Genomic DNA, 17,913 nt, shown 5'->3' on the forward strand with positions numbered 1-17,913 from the left:
TACCCCCAATATCTGTTCAAATCTTAGTTCCCATAGGAGTCTGACTTTTCATCAGGGTCAACATTATTTCCTTCAAAGGATACATTTTAAAGATGTAGGGTATACCAAATAAGAGAACAGGGTTCCTGTAGCACTGCCAGTAATATGCTGTGTGACCCTGGAAAGTCACTGTCATTCCATGGGTCTCAGTTTTTTAATCAGTAAAGCAAGTAGATTGGACTAGTTCTTTCTTTAAAGAACCCTCCCAAGGGCATTCCCAAGAAAAATATTTGTAGGATTCCACAGAGAGATGGGCACACTCTGACAGTTTATTCCTTTCTTTTCTGATTTCAGCTGACACTGCCCACGTTCCCTGTGGTGGTGAAGATTGGCCACGCTCACTCAGGCATGGGCAAGGTGAGGCAGAGAGGCCTGCTATGCTTCAGGGTTGAACCAAGAAGGGCAGTTTTCAGAGCGCCCATTTGTGAACTGCTCTTCTCCCTCTGTCACTGATGAATTCTTTCCAAAGAGAAGATGATTTGCCACCTCTAAAGCCATGAGTGTCACCCAACCAGACCTCTTTCAGTAAGCAGAATGCAAGCCACCTGCTTGGTCCTCTGGGTCCTTTGCAGCAAGTGTGGCCCCTGAGTTCTGGGAAGGGAAGCTAGGGAAAAGGGGCCTCCTGGGAAGATGTGGCACCCAGATTAGTGTCTGGATCGGATACATATTCGTGGGTTTGGAGGCTCAGGGCCCTTGTGACTTCTCAGTGTGTGTATGTGTGTGTCTCCCTTTCCCCCTTTCTGCCTTGCTCCAACATTAGGTCAAAGTGGAAAACCACTACGACTTCCAGGACATTGCCAGTGTGGTGGCTCTTACCCAGACCTATGCCACTGCAGAGCCTTTCATTGACTCCAAGTATGACATCCGGGTCCAGAAGATCGGCAACAACTACAAGGCTTACATGTAAGTAAGAGTAGGGTATGCTTTCTCCTCAACCACAGTGGAAAATCTGAGCCTCCACATTGCAACCAACTCTCAGTTTAACCTCTTCTGGCCCATAGGCAGATAACAGAGAGAGGGTGCCACTTAAGTCAGAGATTTTTTACCTGGATTCCTTTTAAGTCAGAGGAGGGGTCTGTGAACTAAGATGAGAAAATACATTAATATTCATTTTCACTTGCCTCTAAAGGAAATTTAGCTTTCTCTTCATTTTGAACAGAGACAACAGACTACAGTAGTTATCTGTACATAGGAGTTTGTCACTAAAGGCGATCACTGATATTCTTATATCTTATTATAATTGAGACAGATATCTCTATGGATTATTCTCATTCCTACTTTAAAATCATGGTAGTTGTTAGACTTGCCACTGCCTCCTGTTATTTAGAAAGAAACACGTATTTTACTAATCACAGATTTGTTTAATATTTTTGATAACTCTAATTGGGTAGCTCTGGGATCCCATGTACTCTGTCTTATATGGTTACACATCTTATATATTGTGTTCATTGGAAGGAATCCATAGGCTTCCCCAGACTGCCACAGCTCAAAGTTAAAAAGTTCCTGATGTAAATACCCAACACTGAAAATGCTACAGGCATTAAAAGCCCAGTGCATGACTTCTCTATAACTGTGTCCATTTGCCAGGATGGAAAGTTAAAAATTTCCTTCATTAGAATTTAGTAAAGGAAAAGATTTCAAAACTACCTGACTTTCCATAATATGCATAAAATGCAAGTGGCTTGTAATTCCAATTTTAGAAATAGTAATCCCCCACTAAAAAAGTTTACAGTGGTGTTTTCTTTACAAAGAAAGAACATTATTAATATATAGATTTGATCTTGGTCACTTGGGACTTTAGCAGACTTCAAGGTTGAGCAGCGTTCCCTTTCCCTTCCCCACCTGTGTCTGTTTTTCTTCTCTTACCCACCTTTTCACTACTTACACTCCCCACCCCTAGAGTGACATAGGCCCCCTCCCTGCACTCCTGTCCCATACCACCCTTCTTCACACACCTCCTGGTTAGCCCTTGCCGCACATGTGTTTTGTGTCACCCTCCTCCTCCGGACTCTGAGCTCCTTGTGGGCAAGAATGATAGAATCATCTCTGCATCTCCACTACCTTGTATAGCAGCAGGAACATTAATAAGCACCAATAAGTATTCAGGGAAGAACCCTTGTAGAAAACTGAGGCATAGAATTTATTTTACCTTTATTGTCAAGATTTGTACTTTTTTAGTTTACAACTTTATATTTACAGTCTTCTTGCTTCCAGAAAAGATTCAGGATTGCTTTAGAAATACGCACAATGTGGCCAGGTGTGGTGGCTCACATCTGTAATCCTAGCACTTTGGGAGGCCAAGGCAGGCAGATTGCTTGAGCCTAGGAGTTCAAGACCAACCTGGGCAACATGGTAAGACCCCATTATCTACAAAAGATACAAAAATTAGCTGGGTGTGGTGGTGCTTGCCTGTAGTCCCAGCTACCTGGGAGTCTGAGGTAGAAGGATCACTTGAGCCTGGGAGGTCAAGGCTGCAGTGAGCCGTGATTGCACCACTCCGGCCTGAGTGACACAGGACCCTGTCTCAAAAAAAGAAAAGAAATATGCACAATCTAAGACAGAATAATTTAAAAACCATTATAAAAACTTGCTAAAAGAAGCAAAAAATGTATATATGTTCAGGCACCTAGGAAAGCAGATTACCTATCCTATAATTTTAAAATCCCCTAAATAAACACAAAACATTAAACAACAGTGGGGTAAAAGTATCTTGATCCTTAAAAGAAGACACCTAATTTTTAAGGGTTAGAGTTTCAAGAAACAACTCAAAATGAAGCATAAAAAAAGAGAATTCCAAAACATTGATGAAGGGTGGGTGACCAGAGAAACTTTAGATAACATTTACTTACTTTTTTGTGTGCAAGGAGAAATGTTTAGGCCCTCTTAGCTTCTCTTCATCACACTTCTTCCCCAAACTTGTGGCTATATTCCTGCTCTCAGAAGAAGGAATTGACTTAGTAGTAGCCAAGATCAGGCTTGGGATTCTTTTTGTCTACCCCAGCAATCTCCGTGGAGATCCAGAGACAGCCACTTTGGTGTGAAGAAGGTACCATTCCTGCCTCCATCTGCAGTAGGCAATAATGTGGGTTAGCTGTGGAGATCAGATGATTTTTGGGTCTAGAGAATGGCCTCTCAGTGTCCCCTCTGCTCCCACATGCCTCAGGTAGCCTATATGGATCTATGCCTTGCATCCCATTGTTAGAGAACAGTGTGAAGTGTTGGGGAGCTTTGCAAACTTTAAAGTGCCATGCAAATGTAAGGATGTTGTTATTATCCACTCAAAAAGGATTTTAACCTATAAATTAACTTCAACAGGGTTATATAATGTTTTTTCTAGTATCTTAAATGTTGAAAAAGTCATAGAGGTTATCGGACTGGCTTGAAACCAATTATATGGGGTTCAGTGTCTTCCTTTTTTTTGAGACAGAGTCTCGTTCTGTCACCAGGCTGGAATGCAGTGGTGCAATCTCAGCTCACTGCAACCTCCGCCTCCCTGGTTCAAGCGATTCCCCTGCCTCAGCCTCCTGAGTAGCTCGGACTACAGGCACCCGCCACCACGCCTGGCTGATTTTTTGTATTTTAGTAGAGACGGGGTTTCACCATGTTGACCAGGATGGTCTCGATCTCCTGACTCCATAATCTGCCTGCCTTGGCCTCCCAAAGTGCTGGGATTACAGGCATGAACCATTACATCCGGCCCTAACTTTCTTATTTTAAGCGTTTATGTAAGTGAGTCCTTCAAATAATATGGTATGGTGATGGGCAGCCATGAAGTCATTCAAAATTTGTGATTGAAAGGTTCTACTACTGAAACTTCTCATTTTGAAGTGAAGCCTTCTCAGATTATGAAAATTATTAATATTACTACTAATAAAATAAATAAGCCTATAGATGAAACAGTGTTTCACATTGTATTATGCATCAGGGCAGTAGGAATATCCTGATAAACCAAGGAAACATCGCGGGAAGAAAGTTAACACCTACAGATAGAATGGTAAAATGAGTTTTGGCTCAGGTTGAGTTGGATATGCAACCTGAAAATCGTGGGAGTCAGTGTACAAATTCGAAGTTTGTGAGACTCTCTTACGTGCCATGGCTCTGTGCTGGGGACATGGAAGTGAGTGACTCTCTGCCCCTGCCTTGAGCAGTCTGGTCACAGGGACACATTTGTAAACCATAAATGTTAAGAAGACAGAGTTATTTTTATTATGATTCTGTCTCCGTGTTTCTACTCAGGTTTTGCCAGCCACTCAGTAGTTTGTTTCTTTGCCTTTCCTGAATTAGGTACTGGAGTGTAGGGAAAAGCACATCATGTGAGGAAACCAAGATTCCTGGACTTTTATCTCATACCTATTTGGACTATATATAATCTCAGACAAGTCCTCTAACCTCTCTGAGTCTTATTTTTCTTATCACTCAAGCAGGGGCAAGAATTTCAGCCTACTCACAATAGGGGGTTTGAAATGAGGGGTTTGGTGAGGAGGCACCTTGGAAAGCAGTCAGTACTGTTCAAGCTTAAGGACTGTTGTGACCTCGTTCGTTAACTCATGGGGCCACCTCGTGGTTCTGAAAAATGAGCCATATATCTAGGTTCTTCAGTGTCTGAAATCAGATCTCTGGGGAGACCACTCTCTAACAGTACTGCATGATAAGGGCAGCACAGGAAGGGCTCTGTCAACAATGTAAGCAGGACTCTTCTGTCCCTTAGGCCATCTCCTTCCTCTTGACTGTGTCCGGGTGAAGGCTAATAATTAAAAAGACATATTTTGGGTGTTCATAGTTAATTTAAACCTGTATCAGTTCGTCTTTCTGACAGCCCTGTGTTAACAGTTAACAGGCTCAGAGGGGCAAAATGACTCTATGAAGGTCATCCAGCCCATCAAGAGCAAATCCAGAACCAGAAACCAAGCAATCCACCTCCTGTTTAGTCTACGACTAGTTGACACACATATTCATGAATGGAGGGTGCCGTGGGCACAGCAGAGAAGAGGCTGATGGCTTGATGCCATCGGCTGCATTTGACAGACAAGGCAACTTAACCCTGAAGAGTTAATTGACTTGCCCAGAGTCACATTGCTGGTATTATAGTGGCCTTCAGAAATTAACACTGAATGAATGAATGAGTGAGCCAGTAAGGAAGACATTCGGAGATATTCATAAAGAACCCTGCAGGAGTTCTCAGGATCAATGGACTTCAGTTTGTATGTATTGAGTCAGTATAGATACTGAATGGGTAGGCTTCTGGGAACACAAGACATGATATATACCTTCAAGTGGTTTTCAGGCTTGTGGAAAAATCTGAACTTAAGACTCAGATCAAATAACTCAAATAAAAAGTAGATTTAAGTTTGAAAATCAGGCAGAAGCAAAGTCCTGTAGGAGTTCTAAGGACAGTAAGAGGTCATCCAGTTGAGAGATCAGGGAAGGCTCTGTGGAGCCAGAGCAGTCTGGGCAAGACCCTTGTAGAGAGGAGGAGGGTATTGCAGGTGGGGATTTGGCAGAGGCACTCAGGCTCTGGGCTCAGCAGACAGACCTCTGGGCTATTTGTGGGAGAAGCAGATGTGGAAAACAACAGAAAGCTAAAATTCTGGAAAGTTTCATGCCCTCCTCTTGCTGGTATGGCTCACTGCCTGTCCTATCCTGGTGGGATGTTGTTGCAGGAGGACATCGATCTCAGGGAACTGGAAGACGAACACTGGCTCTGCAATGCTGGAGCAGATCGCCATGTCAGACAGGTGAGTGAGAGAAGAAGTCCAGTTTCCAACCCAGTGAGAGGGAGACTTCCTTAGATGAAGAAGTTTAGGAATTAAGCTCTGTCCAAAGGGAGTCACGGAGCAAACAGGACAGATAAAACGTTTTACAAAAGGCCCAAGTATCCCATTTAACAAGATCAGGCAGGACTGATGATAAAGACAGATGATAGAGATAAAGACCGCCATACCATAGGTAAAAGCCTCCTGAGGCCTCACCAGAAGCAGATGCTGGCACCATGCTTTTTGTACAGTCTGCAGAACCATGAGCCAAAATAAACCTTTTTTTTTTTTTTATAATTACCTAGCCTCAAGTATTCCTTTATAGCAACACAAAACAGACTAATCAAGGAGTGAGGTGTTGCTATAAAGATACCTGAAAATGTGGAATTGGCTTTGGAACTGGGTAACGGGCAGAGGTTGGAAGAGTTTGAAGGGCTCAGAAGAAGACAGGAAGCTGAGGGAAAGTTCAGAACTTCTTAGAGACTGGTTAAGTGGTTGTGACCAAAATGCTCATAAAAATATGGATGGTGAAGGCCAGGCTAACAGGTCTCAGATGGAAATAAGAAACTTGGGAACTGAAGCAAAGGTCACACTTGCCACTCCATAGCAAAGAATTTGGCCGCATTGTGTCCATGCCCTAGGGATTTATGGAAGGCTGAATTTAGGGATGATGACCTAGAGTATCTGGTGGAAGAAGTTTCTAAGCAGCAAGTGGTCAAGAAGTAGCATGGCTTCTTCTAACAGCCTATGGGAAAAGATGACTGTACATACCATAGAAGCTCCAAGGAAGGAGTAATTGGCATGGGCTGGAATAGCCAAGGAGGCCTTCTAGAGGTGGTGAGAACTGCTTTGAGTCTGCAAAAATGGGTAGGATCTGGAAAGCAGATGGAGGAGGGCACTGTAAATAAGGGTATGTGCTTGATGCAGGTAGATGGAGGGAGCAGTGGGGATGGGAGGTGGGAGAGATGGAGGCAGCAAGGAGAGCCTGACCAGCAAGCGAGCTTTGTGGTGAGCGAATTGCCCCAGCTTCAGGACACCTCCCCATCACCTCCAGGTACAAACTGTGGGTGGACACCTGCTCTGAGATGTTTGGCGGCCTGGACATCTGTGCCGTCAAAGCTGTACATGGCAAAGATGGGAAAGACTACATTTTTGAGGTAAGTCTGGACCAAGCAGTAAGAGATAACTCCCAAGGCTTAAGAACTATGTGGGCAGCTCAGACTGCCTTTAATTTAGGGCCTCCTGAACCATGGAAATGTTCCAGCAAGATCAGTGGGTAGCTATTGTTTCCAACCTGCTAGCCAGGAGTAAAAGATGTTGGATATGGGTTCCTGGGATACTAGTCATTCCTCTGGGAAGGCTGTAGTGATGTTACCATTCTCTGTCTCAGAAAGCCACCCTTGGGAGTCATTCTGTCCAACCTGCTCATTTTACAGGTGAGGAAACTGAGGCCTAACACCATGAACATGTTCCCAAGACCACAGAGTGAATCAGTGTCTCAGCCGGGCACCAGATGCAGAACATTCTTCTTAGCATCTTTCTGAGCCTTGGAGACACTACTCTGCCTGGTCCTCTAACACAACTTTGCTGACTCCCTTTTCCTGTTTTAAAGGAAAGCCAGTGGCAGTATGAATCCTTCACACACATTCCTACCCAATCTGGCTGGGAGCAGGAAAGACTCCTTGCTAAGAGTTTGGTGGTATTTCCAGGATATTGGTGTCAGGAGCCCAAAGTAGGCTTCAAATTCAGAATCTCTCTCATTTCCTGCATGGTCTGTAACCTTCTGAATGGTCACACCTCTCCTTGCTAGGTGGGCCTCTGTTTTCTCATCCATAATTGAGAAAGTTGGACTATGGAGTCTGTGAGGCAGATACTTCCTAAAGGAGGAAAACACTGATCTGAGCCTTGAGGTACAGGAAGAACCAGGATTGGTGGTGAGAAGGGAGGGCATCCCAGTTCAGGTACAGAGGGATGAACCTGGTCATTTAGTGAGCAGAGCATGCTTAGAGATAGAGATTCTGTGGGTGAAAAGTAACAGAGATGAAAAGCGCATGCTCCTAATCAGAGATTTAAGGGGATGTCTTTCACATCTGCCTGCTCCCTGCCTGCAAACTTTTGCGCCCTGAGGCTCTACCCTCTCCTTGCTTTTTACCTCTTCTGGCTACCTTCATTCAGCAATTTGTGGTCTCACTGAGCCCTGGCACAGGTAAAGCTTGGGGAAAAGACCTGAGGCAAAGGTTTGTAGAAGGAAGTGACAAAGATCCTATTTCTGCAAATGATCATAATTCCAGCTGAAGACAAGAACTCCTGCTTCATCTCCAATCCACCTCTGCTGGCTTAATTTCTACCCATTCTGAAAGATTGTACCAGGCCTTTTATGTTTCCAGACCTCTTTCCTCACCTGGGACACATCTCCCACCAGGTCATGGACTGTAGCATGCCACTGATTGGGGAACATCAGGTAGAGGACAGGCAACTCATCACCGAACTAGTCATCAGCAAGATGAACCAGCTGCTGTCCAGGACTCCTGCCCTGTCTCCTCAGAGACCCCTAACAACCCAGCAGCCACAGGTAAGCAGCTAGGAAGAGACATAGCAGAGCCAAGAACCATTCCCAAGCCCACTGCTCTAGATGTTGGTGGCCTAAAGAATGGAGTACAGGCCAGATGCCCACAGGCCTAAATGGGATCTAAGGAGACATCTCCCTCTTCCTTCCCTTCCCTTTCCCCTGGAGGCCTGATTATTTTTCACCACCCCTTATAGGGGCCTTCTCAGCAATCTGCAATATCAATTATATAATTAACCAGAGGAGCACTGGATCTCTTTCCTCTGAACCTGAAGTCTCCAGGGAACCAGAGCCAGTTTCACCTGGGACTCAGGATGCTCCCGATTTTAAACTGAGAGGTATTTGAGGAAGAGCTGGGTCACATCACTTACGGTCTATTCACTGCTTCACTGTGTCGAGCCTGCTATCTTTGTAAATAAGGAAGGCTCTTTCCGGGAAATAAGCTGGTCTGGAAAGGGGAGAATCAGGTCCCTCATTCTGGGAGAGAGTGACAAGGCAAAACTCAAAATAGAAATCTTTCCTTCCTAAGAGAGAAGTGGCCTTCTTCAGTCGGCCAATCACACTCATGGCAACAGCATTCCAGCTGCAGGTCTAGTGGGAAATCCACACTGAAGTTTTGTGGAACATCAGACCCTGTGGCAGGGAAAGGTCTTTATTCCCATGCAAGAGGTATCTCATCTTTCAAAAGTATCCCCAACTCCACTAAATGTTTATACTATGAAATGTTAAGAACTTGGGACAATGAATCAAAAACTGAATCTTAAGTCTAGCTCTTCCTCTAAATAGCTGTGTAAGTTTGTGGGGGAAATGACTAGCCTTTCTTGGGCTCAAGTTTTATTATTTATAAATGAGAATTCTCTCGGATAGCTTTCCTTCAAAATCCAACTTTAAACAGTTAGGGAGGTAGAATAAAATAGTGATTCAGAGTGTGGGCTGTGAAGTGAGAACTACCCAAATTTGAATCCTAGACTCTTCATTTATTGGCTTGGTGACCAGCACATAAAACAGTGTAACAATTGATAAGTCAGTTCCCTCTCTGGATCTCAAGTTTCCCCACTGATATCTAGAGACCTTCTGTGCTCTGAAAATTTCTTTGAGTAGAATACTTCCATCTTCACTAATCCTGATAAATGGGAACTTCTGGGCTGATAAATGTGGACCCTGACTCTTTTTGGGTATCTGAGTTGAGAATAGCCCTGTATGATGGTATGTTGTTATGTATTAGCTCTTATGAGTGTTTTGGTTACTAGAGAATCACAGTAGGGTAACTGGGAAAACAAAAGTTAATTGCCTGTTAGAGATACAAACCCACTATTTAATTACTATATTTAACTAGAGATGATAAAAAGATTTTTATGGTTGAAAAAAATCAGGCCTATGGTGAGATTTTATGATTTTGTAAATGTGATGGAATCAAGATATGTGAATCCTAGTTCTGCCCTTTAGTCCACACTAGATAATGAGAGAGAATCTGCAAACCAGATTACTGCTTGTCCCTGCTGTAGCAGAAGAGTGACAAGGAGTTCCTTCTTCCCTTTAATACTAAGAAAAACAGAGAACATCTGGTAGTATCTTAAAGAATTTATGACAGGGTAAGAGAACCTGACATTACCCAGACAGAATGGGCTGCTCTGGGATTCTGTGAAGGGCCCTTAAGTACTTACAAAATGTGTAAACTTTCATGACCCTCTACAAGGAAAGTCATTCTGAACTAAAATGAAGGCCATGCTAAGAGTCAGGAGACCTGCATTTAACCCTGTCCTTGCCACTGCTTCACCAGGTGACCTTGGGTAGGTTTCTTCCCATTTCTGTGCCTCAGCATCTTTGTGCCTAAAATTAAAGGTTAAACACACTAAGATCCCTTGTAGCAAGACAATCCATATTATACAAAATGGTGTCTAAAGTATAAAAGTTACGAAGCAAAGAGATAATTTACAGAACAAAATTTTCTACCCCACAAAAAAAGCATTATTAGCCCTTCTTTGGTATAAGCCCCTTATTTTATAAACATTAAATGTTGTAGCTTGAACATTTTGTAAGAGAAATCTACAATACGTCAGTGTCAAGGCAGAAAACATAGCAAGGAATAAGCTCCCTAAATATAGCATCTCTTTCAGAAATTCCTTGTAGCAAAGTCAGTTTGACTCAAGGATAAGCTTTTTTTTTTGCTCAGCCATATATTTATATCCAAAGGATATTGTGGAATGCATACCATGCTGGGAGTCAGGACACATAAGGGCTAATCCTCACTCTGCTATAACATTATGTGACCTTGGGCAAGTCACTTCCCGTCTCTAGACCTCTGTTTCCTCACCTATAAAATGGAGTTGAATTAGATGATGTCTAGATCCCTTTCAATTCTAAGGCCACATAATACCTGGAGTTAGCCAAACTGCAAAGTCTGAAGTTAGCCAAACTGCAAAGTCTCCATAAGACCCTCACTCCTAACATCACCTGAAAGTTCAGGAAGTTCCTAAAACCACTCTCAGGTTTGACAGTTCTCTGGAAGAACTCACAGAACTCACTGAAAGCTATTATACTCACAGTTACAGTGTATTATGGAGAAAGGATACAGGTCAAAACTAAGCCAAAGGAAGATGTGTAGAGCAGAATTTGGGAGGGTTTCAAACACAAAGTTTCCATTAGTTAGGACTCATTCCCTTCCTGGCTTTGATATGTGACAATATGCATAGAGTATTAACAACTGAGAAAGCTCCTCGGAGCTTCAGGGTTCACAGTTTTTACTGGGGCTTCGTCATGTAGGCATGACTGATTGATCACCTGGTTGAACTCAGCCTCTGGCTCCTCCCTCCTTGGAGGTCAGGATAATACCATGTGGCCTGAGGGACCTACTATGAGTGACAAGAGACACTCCTATCACTCCAGAAACTCCAGGAGTGTAGAGGTTACTTCCGAGGAGCCAAAGACAAAGGCCAGAATTCTCTTAGGGTAAAGCCAAATTCTTTACTATACACATGATTAAGTTAATATAGCAAATGTTTCTCAAATACTTTCAGCCCCTGCGGGCAAGGACTATGCCTTATTGATCTGCATTTACATTGACTAACGTGGAAATGCAGAGTGTGTGCTTAAAATTAGTTGATAGCCTTAGGACTTAAAGTTGCTGTCCAAAACGTTTATATTCTAAATTGAAATAATGTGTGAATTCAGAGGTCATCATTTCTCAGATGGTATCTTCTGGTAACCTCTATGAGCTTCCTCCTCAGCCTTGTGCCTTGACCTCAGGCCACCCAGAAGGCAGAAGACATCCAACAGTCAGCCACAGTTGTCAAAACTCCACAACTTGAGCTTAAAGCCATGACTGTACTGCATATTCCCACTTCCAATTTCCTCTAGATAATAGCACATTTTCATTGGTTACATTTGAGCAGACATTTCAGCCATCATAAGTCCAGGACTATGGAACTGTCAAACTAGATTACCTTCGTGTCCCTGCTATCACATCCACCCACTTATCTGCACCTCCACCCACATGAATCTGCTCAAAGGCTCACCCTCCACTTGTGACCTAAATTCTATCTCCTTTTGGTTTTCAAGTATCTTCTCTCTTCTCCACCATCAATTTCTCTTTTTCCAAAAAATTATTGGAAAGTTGTTTTAGACACTGTCTCCCTTGTACCACATTGTCTCTCCTGTCCTCTGTAGTCAGCATCCCACTCCCACCATCCCACTGAAATTGCCCTTGTCAAAGTCACCTCCATGAGGTCAGGTGCCGTGACTCACGCCTGTAATCCCAGCACTTTGGGAGGCCAAGGCAGGTGGATCACAAGGTCAGGAGTTCGAGACTAGCCTGGCCAACATGGTGAAACCCCATCTCTACTAAAAATACAAAAATTAGCTGGGTGTGGTGGCGGGTGCCTGTCATCCCAGCTACTTGGGAGGCTGAGGCAGGAGAATCACTTGAACCCGGGAAGTGGAGATTGCAGTGAGCCGAGATCGCGCCACTGCCCCTGGGTGACAGAGCGAGACTCTGTCTCAAAAAAAAGAGTCATCTCCATGTCACTGAGTGCAGTGGTCACTTTTGTTCTAATCTTTCAGACTTTTCAGTAGCATTTGATGCAGTTGACTACTCCCTCCTCTAAACACTATTTTCTAGGCCCCTGAGACCCCACCCTCACTTGGTTTTCATTCTACATCATTGGCTTCCCCTTCTTGGCCTCCTTTGCTGATTCTTCCACTTCTGTTGAGTGTCTAAACATCAGTGCCCCAGAACTTGGTCAATGTATATATTTGTTGGTGGTCTTGGCCAGCCCATATCTATCTCCTGCCCTGACCACCCCTTCAAACTCCAGACTCATATTTCTAATTCTTGCTTGACATCCTTACTTGCATATCTTAAGGGCACCCTAAACATAACACAGAACTCTAGTTTTTTTCCCTTAATCTTGTCCCCACAACACTGTTTTTCCCAAGCAATTTATGTAGGCCCCTACCTGCCTCTTTGCCCTTGTACTATCCTAACTATTGCTCACTGTGCCCTAGCCACACTGGTAAGGATCTTTGTATTAGGCTGTACTCTCTCTCTGAAATGCTCTTCCCTCTTAGTTTTGCATTTTTTTGAGACGGAGTCTTGCTCTGTCGCCAGGCTGGAGTGCGGTGGCGCATCTTAGCTCAGTGCAACCTCTGCCTCCCGAACTCAAGCGATTCCCCTGCCTCAGCTTCCCAAGTAGGTGGGACTACAGGCACTTGCCACCACGCCCGGCTAATTTTTTGTATTTTAGTAGAGATGGGATTTCACCATGTTGGTCAAGATGGTCTCGATCTCCTGACCTCGTGATCCACCTGCCTTGGCCTCCCAAAGTGCTGGGATTACAGGCATGAGCCACCATGCCCGGCCATAACTGGCTTTTCCTTACAGTATAACTGATACTTCCTCAACTATCCATTCCAAAGCTGCCACCTACTCACTGGCTACCACCTGTCCCTTCTTTAATTTTTTGCATAGCTCTTACTACCAGTTGAGATTATTCTTGTCTATTTCATTGTCTCTTCTACTAAAATGTAAGGTTCTCAAGAGTACAGACTTGTTTATGGCTATATCTCTAGGGCAACAGTATCTAGCACCTAGTAGCCATTTAATACATCAAGGGTGTACCAAGGGGAGGCAGGTGAGAGTGGTTTGCCCAGGTGCAAGCAGTTGACTATAGAAAATTTTTAAAATAACTAAGTTGGCCTGCTTTTTATTATCAACATATGATAGCAATTCTATACAAATGACGTTGATAAAATACTCTTCCCACCAAGCAAACCACTCCTACCCCACTCCCTTTGATGTGCCATTGTAATACATATTTGTTGAGTGAGTTCATCATTTGGAATAGGCATCTTTAACACCCCTATCAGCCTATCGGATTGATGTCAGGTCCTATGGATGATCTTGGTAGTGTGCAAGTGGAAAGGATGTGAACCGAGGAACATTACCTGCATCCCAGCCAGGACTTTACATGGCCAGCTGAGCCCTTAGGTGTTGTCACTAACTTGCCCACAGGCATTGTCACCATTCCTCATAGGTGCCTCTTGCTGGCCTCTTTCTTCTGTGGCTGTGGAAGCTCAGGCTGAAAGAGCTTCTGGTCTAAGTCATAAGCCCTAGGAGCTGCTCCTGCCCAGAATTCTAGACCAAGACCAGGACAGACTTGTGGCTAGCTGCTTGTCTACCCTTCTCTCTTTCTCCTTCTCTATCCTTGCCCTTAGCTCTACCATTAGTGCTTTCATGTATTTGATTCCAGAGGAATACCTAAAGTGGGGACAGGGAGCTGGGACTTAGGGGTGAGGATGGTGATTGGAGGGCACACCTTACCTTGTTACCAGCCAGCTCCCCAGCCTGGGATGGATTAATTATAGAAAGCAAAGAGCAAAGACGTGGGGGTGGACCTGAACCAGCTGCTGCACACATTTCAAAGGAATAGGGGAAAGGGCGTAAGAAGCACTGGCCATGTCACCAAGAGCAGGGAGGTGAGTGGCAAAGCCTGATCTGGTTGGTGACAGCTTGGCCTCAGCCTGGCCGGACTGCCAGCTTGCGGGCTGCTGTGAGGGTCAGCGGCAGCTACTGACCCTCTGTCTCTGTACATGGACTCTGAAATGCTTTAGAGAGACTGTTCTCGAGGTGGCAGTGACACCTGGTGGCCACTGATGGCCAAAGCCTCTAGGCTGTATACCTACAGAGTCTCTTCCTTGTGCCACTGCCTTCCCACCACCCCTCCTACACATTCACTGACTTTTGGGGTCTCTTGTCTAGGATCTGAGCTGGGCCTTGCGTCCTAGGGCTCTGGTGAGGTGTGGGCTGCTCTTCAGACTCCCAGGAACCAGGGAGAGAACTTCAGGGGGACAGAGCTTTCAGGCCATGCCAGTAGAGATGGCATCTGGTCTTCTCCTCCATGTGGCTAATGTTTTTTTCATTTCTCATTATACTGGTTCCACTTTTTTTATTTTCCTGTAAAATTCTCCAGAGCCAGAAGGCTGAATTGCTCATGCAGGAATTTCAGACACTGACGGACTAAGATGGGAACTGTTCTCTCTTCAGTGTCCCTCAGTTATGCCGCAGAGCTGGCTTCCCATTTGGCTGGTGGGTTAGACCCATGGGGAATGATTCTAAGACTCAGCCTTTGGAAGCATTCGTATACATTTGGTGTCCAGAATGAAGATGAGCCTCTTCTCCTACCCTGAGCTGATAGAGCACATCCGAAATGTTTCTAGTCTGAGGGTTACAGTATAACAAGGACAAACTCTAACTCCAATCAGAATGTGCTCAGAAGAGAGAAACCAGGAGGTTGAGGCAATTGGCAAATCTGTGCTATGAGTAAAAGTTAAAGGAATTGCAGTTGAATAGCAGACATCTCAAGGAGTGCATTAATTAATATCTTTAGCTCTCTGATGCTGTCATGGGGTAGAACTGATTCCAAAAGGCAAATCTGCTTGGTTTTGAACTAGTGTAGGGAGTAAACTCTCTAACACTCAGAAATGGTATGCGGCTGCTACATTGTTGCTGACGTTGAGCAGGATGAGCAGCTTGTAAGGCACATGGTGAAAGGCAAGGGCTGGGGACTGGGGCTGTTGGAACAGGTAACTTATACAATCTCCTTCCAAGCCTGACATGCTGGGGTCCAGACTGTGTGCAGCCACGGGACCTGGGAAAGCTGTGATGAGAATTCAGAGTTGAAGGACTGAGGCTGAATAACCTCTGGTCTCTGGTGGGACATTCTACCAGGCCTTTTTTATATGGGTTCTCTGGTATAAAAAGAAACAAAACATTTTCAGCGAGGTTTTTCCAGCCACAAAGGCTCTGAAACAAGCTTGTCTAACCTGCAGCCCAGGATGGCTTTGAATGTGGCCCAACACAAATTCATAAACTTCCTTAAAACATTATGAGATATTTTGCAGTTGTTTTTTTTTTTTTTTTTTTTTAGCTCATCAGCCATCGTTAGTGTTAGTGTATGTGGCCCAAGACAGTTCTTCTTCCAGTGTGGCCCATGAAAGCCAAAAGATTAGCTGCCCCTGTTCTAAAAAATATGAGGTCTCCTGAGTGCAAGAAGACCAAGCCTAAGAAGGGGTTTCTTCACTCTGAGAAGTGGAATCTAAAGGGCTATCCAGTTAGGGAGGGGTCCAAAAGTCTCTCCGATCCCCAACATGGGACTAACAGGGCTTCACTTCAGCTTAGAAGAGGTAAATTTAGGACAAATGAAATGCCTTCCTGCTTCCCACAGCAGAAATGGCTTTAGTGAATTTCTTCCCCAGTGAGTATAAGCTGAGAACGTGAGGAGATTTGGGGCAGGTTCAGATAAAGCCACTAGTGACTAGATCCCTTAACAGACTATTAAGAGAAGCTAACTATTCTGGGACTGTCTTAACTTTTCAGGGACATGTTTAATCATTTGAAGCTGACATTCTGACCTTGAGTGACCTGCCCCTCAGTGCCCCCAGAAGACTCAGGGACTGCCCCCATGGGATATTTCTTGGGTCCTAGGTTATGAGAGGGCCCCCCTCCCGGAGATGAGCTCTGCACACAGAGAAGCAACTCCCCCCAGGAGGGAAGGAGAAGCAGCTCATCCCTGGGCACCTTTTAGAAGGAGGAAGGAAGGTGGGCGCTGGTGACTGCAGGGGCAAGCCCAGAAAGATCCCAAGGTGCCTCAAAACATGCGGTCCCCTTTGCACCGACTAAACCTACAACCTCCCGACCACATTCTTTCCCGCTGCCTCATTCTCCCTGGGGTCCTAGACCGGGGAAGCGGGGCCTGGGGGAGCTGATCAGAATAGTTCTGTGGCGTGTCCGGCAAGGAGCTTGGCCTGGCCTCTTTCCTGGGGCCAGACCCTGGGACCCTTTCCCAATTTCCTGTCTCAGATATGCTGAGCAAGCACAGGCCTTCCTCCTTGGTTGGAGCAGCTGGTCTCAGGCCAACAGCTCACAAGTGTTGAGTCACTCAATGTCTTTCCTTCCTCAGCTTTCCATCCTGCTGGGACTTCAGGAGCTCCTTTCTCCAGCTTGTCTGCCGAAAGCCACGGATGGCATTTTAAAGTTGCCTTTGACAAAAACCCGCAAACCCTCATCCATGGGCTTGGTTTCTGTCGCAGGCCAGTGATGTCCTTTCCAATCATCTCAAGAGCTAATATTTACCATTTTTGCAGGGACCTTGCTGGAACTAAGCAATATACAGAAGGCACGGTATAACCCAGACCAGAATTCCCTGTTCATGAAACTATGCATCAAGTGACAGGAAACCACACAACAGTATCTTCTTCACTGATTCTAACATTAGACCTCCCTTCCTTTGGATTTATATTTATTATTTAATAATAGTAGGATGCTCAGTTACATTGTCTAACACTTTACAGTTTACAAAGCACGCTCTTTAGTTTAAGCCTAACAATGCTTATTTAAGATGTCTTGGGCTGGCAAGTGTATCTTTGTTTCACATATCAGCAAAGAGAAGGCAACTGACTTGCCCCAGGTCACACAGCTGCTAAGCAGGAGAGCTGGATCTTCTGGGCCCCAGTTCAGGGAGTTCACAATACTGTGCACCCTGCCCTTTTGGTGCTCTGACATCAACAGAGGGGAAGGTAAGAATGGAGTAAGCTGGGCATTTGTGACTCTGTATCTCTATGTAAGGAAAACCCTTGCATTCCTCCCTTAACAAGTGGTGGACCTACCAACCTGGAGAAGTCTCTGAGCTTCACCAGCTCTCTCCTTCCTCCCTGGCTTCTCTGATCACTAAGCCCAGTGGATTCAGCATAGCAGGATACCAGCCCAATTAGCTTTGATAGAAGCAGCACACTCTTTGCCAAGCCCCTGAAAGCCTATACCTGCAAGACATCTCTGCACAGGCCCAATAACCCTAGGTCTTGCTGAGTTCAAGACTCTGTAGCTGGTCCAGGCTGGTCTTGAACTCTGTAGCTAAGAAAGGTTTGTCTCAGTTCTCACACACCTGAAGAATTGGGAAAAAAAATGCATAAACGAATTCATGGAAGCCCAGAGCTAGAAGGGCCTGTAGAAGTCATGTGCCTGCAGCTATGTGAGCCCCTCTGACCAGAGTTTGTCCAAGC

General features: G+C 44.8%; 1 protein-coding gene across 1 annotated transcript in view; it reads left to right on the forward strand.

Annotated features, from left to right (window-relative positions):
- The window catches only part of SYN2 (synapsin II), a 50,170-nt gene that overhangs the window by 19,747 nt on the left and 12,510 nt on the right, over nt 1-17,913 (forward strand). Inside the window, exons 5-9 of the mRNA XM_011983589.1 lie at nt 334-396; nt 800-942; nt 5,700-5,774; nt 6,847-6,949; nt 8,215-8,364. Of these exons, the coding sequence (XP_011838979.1) occupies nt 334-396; nt 800-942; nt 5,700-5,774; nt 6,847-6,949; nt 8,215-8,364 (534 nt within the window). The remainder of the gene's footprint in view (nt 1-333; nt 397-799; nt 943-5,699; nt 5,775-6,846; nt 6,950-8,214; nt 8,365-17,913) is intronic.

The sequence above is a fragment of the Mandrillus leucophaeus genome, unplaced genomic scaffold (assembly GCF_000951045.1).
Source record: "Mandrillus leucophaeus isolate KB7577 unplaced genomic scaffold, Mleu.le_1.0 Scaffold252, whole genome shotgun sequence".
In the NCBI taxonomy this organism is placed as follows: Eukaryota; Metazoa; Chordata; class Mammalia; order Primates; family Cercopithecidae; genus Mandrillus; species Mandrillus leucophaeus.